General features: G+C 38.2%; 1 protein-coding gene across 4 annotated transcripts in view; it reads left to right on the plus strand.

Moving 5' to 3' along the window:
- RXFP1 (relaxin family peptide receptor 1) overlaps positions 1–15,607 on the plus strand; it is a 158,932-nt gene that overhangs the window by 110,264 nt on the left and 33,061 nt on the right. For 3 of the 4 annotated variants that reach the window (XM_053583505.1, XM_053583503.1, XM_053583507.1), the window contains 5 exons: positions 89–160; positions 3,134–3,205; positions 8,532–8,603; positions 8,693–8,764; positions 11,804–11,878. In XM_053583505.1, coding sequence (XP_053439480.1) covers positions 89–160; positions 3,134–3,205; positions 8,532–8,603; positions 8,693–8,764; positions 11,804–11,878 — 363 coding nt within the window. The remainder of the gene's footprint in view (positions 1–88; positions 161–3,133; positions 3,206–8,531; positions 8,604–8,692; positions 8,765–11,803; positions 11,879–15,607) is intronic. The other variant, XM_053583511.1, reaches the window with a different exon arrangement.

Genomic DNA, 15,607 nt, shown 5'->3' on the forward strand with positions numbered 1-15,607 from the left:
ATAAATGGTTTGTAATTATCCACACTGTTATAGTCAAAAAGCAAAGAAAAAAAACAACTTTAAGAACCAAAATTTGCATTTATTTCAGGTCACTTCAGTGGAATTTATTAAGGAAGCTTCCTCCTAATGGCTTCAAGAATTACCATGATCTTCAGAAATTGTAAGAAAAAAATTAATACTGGGTATTAAAATAAACTAGCATTTGGGGGCATATAGGTTTTTTCCCACTTCTGTGAAGACCAATGCTATCCCACTGCTAACTCTCTTCAGGGAATTATTTAGCTGGAGATTTTCAGGTAATACCTTTTCTGAGTCCCAGAAACCATTCTAAAAAAACCTCGAATATCTATTACCAAAGAAGCAGGTGCAGGTGTCCTGGGAATCCTCCTATTATATTACCCAAAATGGAAATACTCAGAAGCTTTTGTTCTGTGCATTATTCTAGCACAGATCACCTCAATGCTTATCTTAGAGAAAAATGTAATGGGGTTCTGCCAGATCTGCCATCCAGATTAGATAGTGAAGAATTTTCTTCCAAATGCTTTCAAATTCAGTTTCTACTTGAGATGGCAAGTTACCGTGGTTTGAAGCATGTTGGCTTGGGGGATTTGATCCCATTTTCACATCTGCCTGCTAGGATGGGTTTTATTTCGGCCTTGAGTAGTAACTGACTACCTTCCTTCATTTTAGGGTCATATATTTACTCTCAAAAATCCACAATGGTTCCAGTGATGTTTACCTGTCATTTAGATCAACTTTGCGACTAAATTATATCATCATATACTTGAATTGTTAGGTTTAGCTACTCTGTACCTAAATCACACTAGCTAGAAAGCATCTCACAATTCCTTCAGGGGGCAGGGGGGTTTGTTTTTGTTTTTTTCTTTTTGAGACAGTGTCTCACTCTGCTGCTGAGGCTAGAGTGCCATGGCATCAGGCCAGCTCACAGCAACCTCAAACTCCTGGGTTCAAGTTATCCTCCTGCCTCAGCCTCTCAAGTAGCTGGGACTTCAGATATGTACCAGGACAGCCAGCTAATTTTTTTATTTTTAGTAGAGATGGGGTCTCATTCTTGATCAGGCTGGTCTCGAACTCAAAGGATCCTCCCTTTTTGGCCTCCCAGAGTGCTAGGATTATAGGTATGAGCCACTGTGCCCAGCCCAGAATTCCTTGTTTTATTTTCATATCTGTATTCATTTTAGTTTTAGTTTTACACTAGACAAACCTGACAAATACACATTTTTTAAGACAAAAGATGGAAATATTATAGAATCACAAGAAAAATCAACCTATCTCATTCAATGAAATGCTTTAAAAACCCAGATCATCTGCAGAAAAATATATTTCATATTTGAAAATAAAAATTCTAATGAAAATGACTTTTCAGAAATTCTTTCTGAATGCTTATCAATCAAAAGAGAAGAAAATTTCAAAATTAAGCCTGATACAAAAACTTAAAGAGGATACCTCGTTATTCGATTTTCAGGAGTTTAAAAATAGAATGTGGAAGAATTTTTACAACGTATAAATTCTGATTTCTGAAGTCTGAGGGATTTTTCTGATCTTTAGCATCATCCTAAGTCCATATTATTTAAAGCAATTAGACTACAAATCTAAATATCAAACTTCAGGTCTATATAACACAATAATCTAGCATTTTTGCACAATGGTTGTCAAATTCATTCTTGAATGGCCAATTTGTTCCAAGTAACAATATGATCCAAGTAGCCCAATTACAGAAAATTTTCTAATTGGTTATCAAAGGTATACCTTGCCTTAACCTCAAGGCAATGCAATCTATTACAACAGAAGCAAATACATGCTGAAATCCTCCTGTGTATAGTAAGAAAGTTGCATTACCTGCTACCTGGATGGGCCCACGGCATGTCATGAAAATTTTCAAATGCATAATAAACTTCATAACATTTCACAATCATAATTAGCTTTTCTTGCATGTAGGAAATATAGGAAATCCCTTTTAGTCGAAATTGCTAATTAACTGGCAGTCATTTATCTATGAGGTCTGACAATTAAGTTCAGGAACGTATCCTAGAAAAAGTGCTACTACATACCTCACTGCTGAATATCACTATAGTAACCTTCCGAGCACTCCCCTTGGGAAGCTGTGCACCAAAGCCAGCACCTAGTCCACCCCTCAAAGCACTTTTTCTAGGATGAGTTCATGAACTTAATTGTCTGGCTTTGTATTTCTCCCTTGTTGTTCCTAAAATTTATAACAAATTATATGTCAACTGCGGGACACCGTAAAGATCAATGGTGACCTGCACTCTGAACAAGAAGGCAGGTTTGCAGCCCATTCTTTACCTTTCATTCCCCACAAGCTGGGGTGAGCACAAGAAGTGCAAAGCTTTATGTGGGTCCCTATGATGCAATAGCTGGTGCTGTGGTACTCACTTCCTTTGACCTCTGGTTAACTCAAGGTAAAACCTTCAGTGATAAACACTTCACTTAACTGTGTCAGCCTGCATTCTTTTCTTGGCTTCCAATCTAATCTTCTCATCCTGATTCTTTTTATTCATATTTTTCTCCTTTGCCATTTAAAGTCCTTATAAATTGCACCAAATAATAAGATTAAAGTTGATTTGCTTGGCGGATTTGTGATTAAAATGGAATATAATTTGAGGCATTAAAGATGTCATACACTTGTATTTCTGCCAGCACTGGGTTAGGCACTGCCAAATTTGAAGAATTTTAGCAGGAAATGGTCAAAGGTCTGACTTCCAGGCCTGTCTAATTAGTGAGTGCTTTGCTATGTGTTAAATTTTTATCCCTAGTAAACTATCATCTGTTTACCTCTATGATAAGAATTTCTTAATAAAAACCAGCCTAAGTATGCATGAATTTAACAGCCAAATAAAGTGGCATGGTATGTAGTATCACTAAATTATTGTCCACGATCACCTTTTTCAATTTTTAATTGTTGAAATTGTCCTAAAATATACATAACATAAAAATTTCCATCGTATTCATTTTTAAGTGCATGCTCCGAGACAGTAAGTATATTCACCTCCTGTGCTACTATCACCACCGTCCATCCACAGATCTCTTTTCACTTTGCAGAACTGAAACTCTGTTTCATTATGTTTTTCTTTTTTAATCATCATTTTCACAGGTGCCTGCAAAACAATAAAATTAGATCGATATCCATCTATGCTTTCAGAGGACTGTACAGCCTTAATAAACTGTAAGTACCACGTGCCCCTTCCATGGTGGTCTGGCAGCCTGGCCCCTTGCAATCCAGACCTATCCTCCCACCCACAGTAAGGCCAAGGAGATGGCAGTGAGTGGAGCTGAAGGGGCAGGACAGCGTCACGGTGAAAAGCCTGGGATTTCCAGTCAGACAGGCTTCAGTCTGAGTCCTAAGTGTATCACTGGCTAGGTGTGTGACCTCGAGCATTTATTTTCCTCTCTGGGCATCCATTTTCTCTACTATAAAATACAAATTATAATCGATCCCACCTCAGTGTTGTTGTAAGGAGCAAATGAGAAGATCTATGGGAAGCATTGTCTACGCTGTGCCTGGCACAGAATGAGGACTTCTCTCCATTCTCTGTGGTGACAGAAGTGATGATGGAATGAACTTAGTCAAAGAAAAAAAGCCTGATGATAAGATCTGTGAAGAAGAAATAAAACCCGGAAGGCTTCCCCCATTCTTGTTTTTCTTTTTTCACTAATCCTACTTGTATGAGTATATAAATACTGTAAGGTTAAAAAAAAAACTTTTTTATTGTGGTAAAAGATGCATAATATAAAATTTACCCTAAGTGTACATAGCAGTGACGTTAAGTGTGTTCACATTGTTGACTTGTGGGAAGAGGGAGGGGGAGAGCGATTGGTGGGAGAAGGGGGGGCATTTGGTGGGATCTCGCCTAATGTGCACAATGCAAGGGTACGTTTCAAAATAATTAAGAGTACATTATAAATGTCTTGCCACAAAAAAATTAGTAAGTAAGGTGATGGTTATGTTAATCAGTTTGATTTAGGCATTCCACATTGTATATCAAATCATCACATTGTCCCCTATAAAGGTATACAGTTATGATTTAATAAAAAATTAAATTAAAAAGAAAAGAGATCTGCGGAGGGAGGGTGATGATAGTAGCATCACTCTGGGAATGCGTCTGAATATATACTTAAAAATGATTAAGATGAGGGCCGGGTATGGTGGCTCGCGCCTGTAGTCCTAGCTCTCTGGAAGGCCAAGGTAGGGGGATTGCCTGAGTTCACAGATTCGAGACCAGCCTGAGCAAGAGCAATACCCCATCTCTAAAAAAAATAGCCAGGCGTTGTGGCGGGCACCTGTACTCCCAGGTACTTGGGAGGCTGAGGCAAGAGAACCACTTGAGCCCAAGTGTTTGAGGTTGCTGTGAGCTATGATGCCATGGCATTCTACCGAGGGCAACAAAGTGAGACTTTGTGTCAAAAAAAAAAAAAAAGGTTAAGATGGTAAATTTTATATGTCTACTTTATTACAAATTTAAACATTGAAAATATGTGAAAAGGTTTAACCACCATCACCATCCACCTCCAGAAGTTTTTCATCTTCCCTAACTGATACTCCATACCTGTTAAATAAATTATAACCTCATTTCCTTCCCTTCCCCATCTTATTTTCTGTATCTATGAATTGACTCCTCTGAGTGCCTCATATAAGCAGAATCATAAAGTGTCCTTGTGTATCTGACCTTCTTCGCTCAGCACACGGTCTTCACTGTTCATCCGTGCTGTCTCATCTGTCAGAATTTCTTCCTTTTCAGGACTGACTGCCATCCCACTGTGGCATTTCATTACATTTTTATTTATCCATTTCTCTGTCGATGGACATTTGGGTTGTTTCCACCTTTTGGCTATTGTGAATAATTCTGCTGTTAACATGAGAGAGCAAATATCTGTTGGAGTTTCTGCTTCAATTCTTTCAGGTGTATACCCAGAAGTGGGATTTCTGGTCATATGGTAACTGTACATTTGATTTTTTTTTTTTTTTGAAGGAACTACCATCCTGGTTTCCATAGCAGCCGCATTATGTTGCTTTTCAACCAGAAATGCATAAGTGCTCCAATTTTTCCACGTCTTCACCAATACGCGCTATTTTCTGGTCTGGATTTTGTGTTTGTTTGGTTGATTTGACAATAACTATCCCAATGGGTATGAATTTGTATCTTATTGTGCTTAAGAGCAAAGCTTTTTAAAATAAGTTTTGTCAAAGTTCCATTTTATTGAATTCTACCAAGCAGCCTCCTAGAAGAGGTAATTGAAAGGAAATAGTGGATAACCAAAAATCATATAAATATATAATGCCCTGGATTTCCATTTCTGTCCTTTTGTTTTCTGTCTTATTCCATTATCTACCTAACCCAAGAAAATCATTCCAGTCTGATTTTTAGCGTGTGGTATCAAATTTGGGGCTGAGCCAAAAAGATCACTAGTAATTTACTAGCAAGATGGAAGAAGGCCACAAGAGACTCAAAGCCCTGGCAGTAACCATTTCCCTCACATCCTCTTTGTACCCATCCCTGCTCGTGGTTTCTTAGCAAAGGACCCACAGTCAATGATGGGCTCAGTCTCCTGACATTCTTTCTCCCCATGAGTCTTGTCAAATCTCACTGAACAGCATCTGCTTGGTTTATTGTGCAGCAGATGTGAGGGAGATCTTGAAGCGTAGCACAGAACTGGAGAGTAAATCGAAAGGTTCCCTGCATCTCTTTCACTGTTGTTGTTGTTGGTTTTGTTTGGTTTGTGTGTGTGTGAAGTTTTTTCTTTTTGTTTTCTTTTTCTTTTGTTTAGTTTTTGAGGCAAAGTCTCCCTCTCACCCTGGGCTAGAGTGCCTAGCTCACAGCAACCTCAAACTTCTGGGTTCAAGCCATCCTCTTGCCTCAGCCTCCCCAGTAGCTAGGACTACCATCACCCACCACAACCCCTAGCTAATTTTTTCTATTTTTAATAGAGATGGGGACTTGCTCTTGCTTAAGCTGGTCTCAAACTTGTGACCTCAAGCAAGGCCTCCCAGATGCTTGGATTACAGCCATGCTGCACCACGCCAGCCTTTCTTCACTACTTTTGTATAACTCTGGAATATTATTTCACCCTACTTCCACCATGTACTTCTGGTTTTTTTATAAATAACCATAAGACACATGCTTTTGACTCATGCATGGTATTCATTAGTGGTATAGAGGACAAATCCTTCAGACAGACACCAGGAAGGCATGGGAAGTTAAGCCAGATGGGCAGCGTGTAAGCAGCTTATCCGTCAGCATTCAGGCCGAGACCGAGCAGTCTCTGGGCAGAGGCTCACCAGCTGCTCTCGACAAACCTGTGATCTAGGCTGGGGAAACAACACCAATGAATATATAACAGCAAATCATGGCAAAAAGGACTTAACATCCTAAACCGGTGCTACCCAAACCTGCTACTATGGTTCACTGAAAGTCTGACAATTTCCCATCCAGGACAGAGAAGGATGGCTCTGAGAACTGAAGGGGATGGGGCTGCACAAATGAGCAAAGGGCAAAAGGGTGGATCAAATGCCTTTTTCCTGGGGTCAGGGTGAGTTGGCTTACTCCCCTTGAGGTTTTTCATGGTAAATGTTAAAACTATTTCCTGGCTCAGCACCCATAGCACAGTGCTTACGGCGCCAGCTAAGGCCAGCTAAACAACAATGACAACTCCAACAAAAAAATAGTCAGGCATTGTGGCAGGCACCTGTAGTCGCAGCTACTTGGGAGGCTGAGGCAAGAGAATTGCTTAAGCCCAAGAGTTGGAGGTTGCTGTGAGCTGTGATGCCATAGCACTCTACCAAGGGTGACAAAGTGAGACTCTGTCTCAAAAAAAAAAAAAAAAAACGCTATATTTTACCCCTGCCTGTGCCCCCCTGAGCTCCAGGGTTACAAAGGAGGGCAGGAAGTAGCTCTATCATGAGGTGTCAGCTCTTGCTACCTTCCACCCTGGTGGAAAAGGGCAGAGTCCTGGCAGGAGAAATTGAACAGGACATGAACTCCAAGATATGTAAAAGTAGAGAAAAGAAAGAAATCAGTCTAACCGTGTAGCAGTGGAAGTGAACTTTGAACTAATACTTGCATATGAACCATAGAGGGGAAAAATAGGAAATAAATTGGAAGGTTCAGAACCTATTTTATAACCGAGCAAAAAAATATTAAGAAAAAGAAATTAGAGTGGGAAGCATGAGCAGAGACATTGTCATTTAACATAATAAATAATGAATATGTAGTACATAAGGCATGGATTGCCTCACCTGCTACAACAAGCCTAGGAATTAGGGATTGATAGCCTCATTTTAGAGTTAGGGAAGCTGAGGTTTATAGGAATTAACTGCATCCTCAAGGTCGCATCACACAGTTAGTTAGTAGAAGAGTTGGGAATCAAACTTTGACAGCAGATTTAGGGCCGTGAATGGCCACAGTGAGGAGAGTGCAACAGGGATGAAGGTGGCAAGAGGAGGCGCCCACACTAGAGAACAAGGAACTGGTTCACTCGGCAGAAGAGCGGGAAGTAAAGCTGGGTAGGCAGGACAGGTCAGACCCTTTAGCAAGGTATGCAGTGCCCTTTATTCCTAGGCAGGCCTCCACCCGCCTCCCAGGCTCACCTATCGCTCCTCACAGCCCCTGGTGGCGAGGCCCCCTGAATTTCCTGGCGCTCCCTTGCCTTGTTATTTTCTCTGTACAAGCGTTTGTACAAGCTCTTCCCTCTGCCCTTGCTTTGTTTTATGAACTCCGTGACACCTTTCAAGACTCTTCTCAACTCTGCCTCCTTTTTTTTTTGAGACAGAGTCTCACTATGTCACCCTCAGGAGAGTGCCGTGGCATCACAGCTCACAGCAACCTCAAACTCTTAGGCTTAAGAAATTCTCTTGCCTCCACCTCCCAAGTAGCTGGGACTACAGGTGCCTGCCACAATGCCTGGCTATTTTGTTGTTGTTGTTGCTGTTGTTGTCATTGTTGTTTAGCAGGCCCTGGCTGGGTTCAAACCCGCTAGCCCCAGTGCATGTGGCCAGTGCCCTAACCCCTGAGCTATGGGTGCCATGCCAAGTGTGCCTCCTTTAGTGAAGCCTTCCTGTCTCCTATTCCTCCAGGCACTGCCATCTCCTCCCCTAGCAAAGGCAGATGCTTTCTCCTCAGTGATGGCAGAGCAACTATACACTGTACACGTCCTTCCGCTCTCCCACTGTTGCATGTAACCTCGTCTCATGCTGTCTCCCCTCCAGACCCAAAGCCCCTTAAAAAAAGTAACGACAAACTTAGCACAGTGCCAGAGTAGGAACTCACAACAGTTTGATGAATGAATGAATTGATGAATGTATTAATTAGTTATGGGGAAGTTAAAAGCTAGAGATGATAAGGTAAGTGAAATTAACTCTTAGAAATTCAAAAGCAGGGAAGTGGCATGATGAGAATAATATATAAGAAAATTTAAGATTGGTGATCATTGTTTTAATTTTCCTTGTTATAAAACATCCAAAAGGTACAAATGTATTGTCATTTATCCTTTTCCAGGTATCTCAGTCATAACAGAATCACCTTCCTGAAGCCAGGTGTTTTTGAAGATCTTCACAGACTAGAATGGCTGTAGGTTCAATTTAGGTGACATCTTATAGCATTACTTTTCAGGCTTTAAAGATATATAAATGAATTAATTTTCTTTTCCTGGCTGGCAGGATAATTGAAGATAATCGCCTCAGTCGAATTTCCCCACTAACATTTTACGGACTAAATTCTCTTATTCTTTTGTAAGTATTAACCTAAAACAAATATTCAACTGACGGACACTGAAGGAAAAGAGATGAATAAAACGAATGCTTAAATTTAATAACATTACATTTGGAATGTCAAAACCCAATAAGGCCTTTTCAACTAGAAACCATCTCCTAATCATGTGCTGTGAGGCTATATGTAGTTTCAGCAATTTTATAAGATTTGTGTCCTTTAGAACATCAGCCTATCAAATTAAATGTGGTCTCACTAGCATTTTATTCAAATGTTCTTAAGCACATCATTACTGCCCCAGACCTTCATAATAAAACAAGTATCACAATAAAGCAACTTGCACAAAATGTTTTGGTTTCCTAATACATGTAAAAATTTTATGTACACTACTACATAGTTTATTAAGTATACAATAGTATTATGTCTAAAAAATATATAGCCTTAATTTAAAATTACTTTATTGCTTAAAAAGTGCTAACAGTCATCTGAATTTTCACTAAGTCATAATTTTGTTTTTGTTTTTCATTTCCTGGTGGAGGGTCTTGGCTCTGTGTTGACAGCTGCTGATTGATCAGTGTGGTGATTGCTGAAGGCAGGGTGGCTATGGCAATTGCTTAAAATAAAACAATAATGAAATGTTCCCTATCAATTGATTCTTCCTTTTGTGAAAGATTTCTTTGTAGTGTGCAATGCTGGTCAATAGTATTTTACCTATAACAGAACTTCTTTCAAAATTGGAGTCAATCCTCTCAACTCTACTGCTGCTTCATAACAAAATATATTTAATATTCTAAATTCTTTGCTGTCACTTCAACAACATTAACAGAATCTTCACTAGGAGTAGATTTTTTTCTCAGACAACCATGTTTTTTGCTCATCTGTAACAAGCAACTCCTCACCTGGTCAAGTCTCAAATGATATTGCAGCAATTCAGTCTCATCTTCAGACTTCACTTCTAATTCTAGTTCTCTTGCTATTTCCAATAAATCTATAGTTCTTTCACTGAAGTCTTGAACCCCTCAACGTCATCCATGAAGGTTGAAATAAACTTCTTCTTTTTTATTATTATTATTAAATCATAGCTGTGTACATTAATGCGATCATGGGTGAAATAAACTTCTTCCAAATTCCTATTAATGCTGACATTTGACCTCCTCCAATGAATCACCCAAATGTTCTGAGTTGTGTTTATTACGATGAACCTTTCCAGAAGGTTTTCAATTTACTTGTTCCAGATCCACCAGGGGAATCACTATCGATAGCAGCTAAAGCATTACAAAATGTGTTTCTTAAATAATAAGACCTAAAATTCAAAATTGCTTTGATCCATGGGCCGCAAAATGAATGTTGTGTTAGCAGAGGAGCATGAAAACAACATTAATCTTCCTATACATCTCCATCAGAGCTCTTGAGTGACCAGATGCATTGTCAGTGAGCAGTGACATTTTGAAAGGAATCCCTCTCTGAGCAGTAGGTCTCAAAAACGGGCTTAAAATATTCAATAAGCCATGCTGTAAACATATGTCCTGTCATCCAGGCTTTGTTGTTCCACTTATAAAGCACAGGCAGAGTAGATTTAGCATAATGTTTAAGGGCTCTAGGACTTGCAGAATGGTATACGAGCGCTGGCTTCAACTTAAAGTTGTCAGTTGCATTAGCCACTCACAAGAGAGTCAGCCTGTCCTTTGAAGCTTGGAAGCCAGGTATTAACTTCTCCTCCCCAGATATGAAAGTTCTGGATGCTGTCTTCTTTCAATAGAAGACTGTTTCATCTACATTGAAAGTCTGTTATTTAGTCTAACCACTTTGCTCAGTGATATTAGCTAGATCTCTATATAACTTGGTGCAGCTTCTATTAATTCAACAGCACTTCCTGCTTTACCTTGCACTTTTATGTTCTAGAAACAGCTTCTTTCCCTGAACTGTGTGAACTCACCTCCATTAGCTCTCAATTTTTCTTCTGCAGCTTCCTCACCTCTTTCAGCCTTTATAGAATTAGGGAGAGTTCCTTACTCTGGATTAGGCTTTGGGAATGTTATGGCTGTTTTGATTTTCTGTCCAGACCACTCAAACTTTCTTCATATCAGTAATAAAGTTGTGTCTGTTTTTTTATCATTCTTGTGGTTATTAGAGTAGCACTTTTAATTTCCTTCAAGAAATTTCCCTTTGTATTTACACCTTAGCTCACTGTCCGGCTTACGAGGCCTAGCTTTTAGCTTAGTGCAGCTTTTGACATGCCTTCCTCTCTAAGCTTAACCATTTCTATAACAGCCTTCGATTTAAAGTGAAAGATGCGCAAGTCTTCATTTGAAGACTTGGAGGCCATCGTAGCATTATTAACTGGCCTAATTGAGTATTGATGTGTCTCAGGGACTAGGGAGGAACAAGGGGAGGGAAATCAACAGGGAAACAGCCAGTTAGTGACACAGTGAGAACATATATCACATTTATTATGTGTCATCATTTGTGAATATAATTTGTGGTCCCCCAAAACAATTACATAGTAACATCAAAGATTCCATAATCACAAATCACTATAACAAATAAAATCATAATAAAAAGGCTTGAAATATTGTGAGAATTACCAAAGTGATACAGAGAAATAAAGTGAGGACATACTATTGGAGAAATGATGTCAATAGCCTCGCTCAACACAGGGTTACCACAAACCTCCAATATGAAAAAAATACAGTATCTACAAAAAGGCAAGATCTGCAAAATCACAATAAAACAAAGTTCAGTAAGATGAGACATGTCTGTATTCATCTTAATAAAGAAATAAAATTCATTTCAAATCACCTTTTCACTACCCATGTTGAAGAGCATAGGCTTTTTTTCTGTTACAATACAAATATGCTTTCTCCATATACTAACTACGGTTTGTCAAAATTTTATTACCGTCAAGTACTTAAATGTAATAATTGGACTTACAGAGAAAAAAATTAGAGAGGGAAGACAATTAGCTTTTGCAGTTTCGTAAGAATAATAATAATATCGTGTTTGATTCAAGATGACAAAAGAGCCAGAAAAAACGTGACTTCTTTGGTTTCTTTTCTTTTCAGAGTCCTGATGAATAATGTCCTCACCCGCTTACCTGATAAGCCTCTTTGTCAGCACATGCCAAGACTACGTTGGCTGTAAGTTACTGTACATTTTTTTTAGGAAAAGAACTAAATTTTCTGGTTTTGCCTATTTTATTTTGGATGTCAGATTTTTTGCAGGTTTTTTTTTTTTAATGATAAGTTGTTGTGTTTTTTTTAATTTCTTTTTTTTTTTGGCCGGGGCTGGGTTTGAACCCACCACCTCCGGCATATGGGACCAGCGCCCTACTCCTTGAGCCACAGGCGCCGCCCTAATGATAAGTTTTTAATATCAGATTTTCTCACATTATTTTAGCATGATTTTGATATTAAACATCCCCATTATTTACACTAAATTCTCTAAACTCTCACCAAAATAAAATGTCTCAAAAAATACTTTAGAGCCTGGAGGAAGAAAGACCAGAGGACTGTCACAGTATCTATGTAACACCTCCCTCTTTCCCCTGATGATCTACTCACCTGTTAGTCTGGTACAGAAAGATTAAGCAGTTAGCAGTTTTACTCCTAACTTCTGAATAATGGGAATGTGATATTTAGTACTTATTTTTGAAAGGTAAGCACAACAGAACATGTTCCATGGAACTTTTTACACAGTAGCTTTGCTTGTAGCAAGAAGTATCACTCCACTACTCAGATCTCAATTATCCAGTAAACTTGCTTCTTGAAAATACAGGTAAAAAAAATAAAATAAATAATCCAAATAACTATTAAAAAGTTCAATCAATAAACTTCATGAAAACACCCTCTGTTCTCTCAATCTGGAAGAAATTCTCAAAAATCAATTGTTTGATTTCACAGCATGTTAGTAGGGCCAACTTAAAAAGAGGAGGAAAGGTTGGGATCAGAAACATTGATTATAGCGGCAAGGGACTACCATCCACTTGATAATAACACACAAGTGAGAAGTATCATAAAAAACAAAAATAGTATTTCAAAATATACTAATTTGGAACACCAGAGGAAAAAACACACATCCTGAAAATCATTACTAAGTCCACAGGCATTTTGGCCTGATGGTACAGTACTGTACTGCACATTGATGACAAAATGAAGTCATAAAACAAAAGGCAAATTAAGTTCAATGGCCTTCATTGTAACTGAAGCTTGTTTATGTGAAAAATTAACAGGTATTACATGCTTAGTAATCTAAACCTAGTAATGGAGCACAATTGATCAATACTTACATAAGTAAATTAGCAATTAAAAATGTGTGCATTGGGACGAGATGTAAGTGTAGGATATGTTATGCATGTATAATAATTGTCCTTTACTTATAAAAAAGAAGAAAAATGTACAATACACTATAGATAAAAATCAAAGGAAAAAAAGGGATTTTTATCAACTGAGATTGACCGCTTCATCTAATCACAGATCACCAAATGAGCAGTGTTCCCATCTCCAAGAGTTTTAGGAAGCTTTCATATTTTGACCAGAAAAACTGAGCTCCAAATAAACACATTCAGCTTTGTAAAACTGTATCACTTAACCTAGTCTATTTTGTTTTCTGATCTAGAAATTTAAAGATAAAATACTTTGCATTCTAGGAAAAAGCAAAATAATTAAAATGTATTACTAAAAAGATATACTTTAAAATTCTTTTTTACTAAAATTTTCATCTGTAACTTTTAGCGATCTAAAATACCTCATTTCATATGCCTTCTTGTTAGTGAATGTTATCCCAGTTTGAATGCTAGTAACAATAAAACTTTGCTTTGTAAGTGTTCATGTCCCTTAAAACTAATTATAATATCTTTGTCCTGCACAAACTTTCATGTAGCAAAGTATGAACTAGAAAATCTGACAGATTTGTTGGTCAAAATAATTTTAACTCTGATTTAAGGGAAAAGCACACATAAAATAAAAAGACATATGACAGCCCAGGAGATTATGCTTGCAAGATATATAGCAGACAACATATTTAAATCTTTAGAATAGTTTTTTCAAAGCAATAAGAAAACTGTAAACACTACCATAAAAGTTAGAAAATTCAAAAAGAAAGAAATGTAAGTAATAAATGTGCATATGAACAGATAGGGCAATGGGCAAAGGTGAACAAAAGGTTAGGAAAATAAAGTAAACTTTTATTTTGAGATGAAACTAAGCAAGGTTATTGATTGGCAGAAAAAGCCAAGATGAAGAATTTGAAAATATAGAAGACAATGGAGCTAGATTGTATAGCCCCTATGGAAAGTAGTATAGAGATTCCTGAAAGAGCTAAAACTAGACCTACCATTTGATCCTGCAGCCCCACTACTGGGTATTTACCCAAAGGAAAAAAAAATATTTTATCATAAAGACACCTGTACTTGAATGTTTATAATTCATAACCACAAAGTCATGAAAACAACCCAAGTGCCCTTCAATACCTGAATGAACTAGTAAATTGTGTGGGTGTATACTATGGAATATTACTCAATCATAAAAAAGATGGAGATCTTATACCTTTTCATAATTTAAATAGAACTGAACATCATTCTCCTAAGTGAGTAGGACAAGAATAGAAAAACATGGCAGGCTTGGCACCTGTGGCTCAAGCAGCTAAGGTGCCAGCCACATACACCTGAGCTGGCGAGTTTGAATCCAGTCCAGGCCGCCAAACAACAATGACCGCTGCAACCAAAAAAAAAAAAAAAGCCGGGCATTGTGGCGAGCGCCTGTAGTGCAAGCTACTTGGGAGGCTGAGGCAGAAGAATCGCTTGAGCCCAGGAGTTGGAGGTTGCTGTGAGTTGTGATGCCACGGCATACTACCCAAGGTGACAGCTTGAGGCTCTGTCTCAAAAAAAAAAAAAGAAAAAAGAAAAAGAAAAACATGGCAGCGCCTATAGCTCAGTGAGTAGAGTGCTGGCCACATACACTGAGGCTGGCAGGTTCAAACCCAGCACAGGACAGCTAAAATCAACAATAAAAACTGCAACAAAAAAATAGCCAGGCATTGTGGCAGGTGCCTGTAGTCCCAGTTACTTGGGAGGCAGAGGCAAGAGAATCCCTTAAGCCTAAGAGTTTGAGGTTGCTGTGAGCTGTAAGGCCACAGCACTCTACCAAGCACAACATAGTAAGACTCTATCTCAAAAATCAAAAAAGAAAAGATCAGAAAAACAAACATTATGTGTCCCAAGTACTACATTGAAGCTAGTACATCTGGACCTTAATGCTCAGATGTGAGAATAATGCAGTGAAGTTTAAAATGGCAAGGAGGGGCATAACGGATGGGTGAATTCCCACCTAACAAGTACCTTGCACAGGTCGATGGCACAATTCCTGGGTGAAGGACACAACTACAACTCACCGTTAACCTTACTAAAGCAAACTATGTTACCAAATCATGGTGTATACCCATATTAACCTGAAATAAAATAAATAAGATACTTATGATTAATAAGTTAATTGATAGAGTGAAAGGGTGGATGATATGCATGAATGTAAGGAAAATGTCACCAAAGGAAGGAAATTTTAAAAGAGAATTAAAAAATTATTTTAATGGCCTTAGCAGACTGAACACAGCTGAGGATAGAATCAGTGACCTTGAAGATAGACCATAGAAAACTTTCAAATTAAAACAAAAAGAGAAAAGAGACTAAAATACAGACCAAACAGAGAATCCAAGAGCTTTAGGATGGGATAGAATCATCTGACAAATGTGTAAATGGAGTCATTAAAAAAAGAAGAGAGGAAGAACAGGACAGAAGAAATGACGGCCGAGAATTTTCCAAAATTAACGTAATACAACAAACAAGAAATCTAAGAACTTCAGAAAAACTCAATCAG

The sequence above is a fragment of the Nycticebus coucang genome, chromosome 1, assembly GCF_027406575.1.
Source record: "Nycticebus coucang isolate mNycCou1 chromosome 1, mNycCou1.pri, whole genome shotgun sequence".
Taxonomy (NCBI): Eukaryota; Metazoa; Chordata; class Mammalia; order Primates; family Lorisidae; genus Nycticebus; species Nycticebus coucang.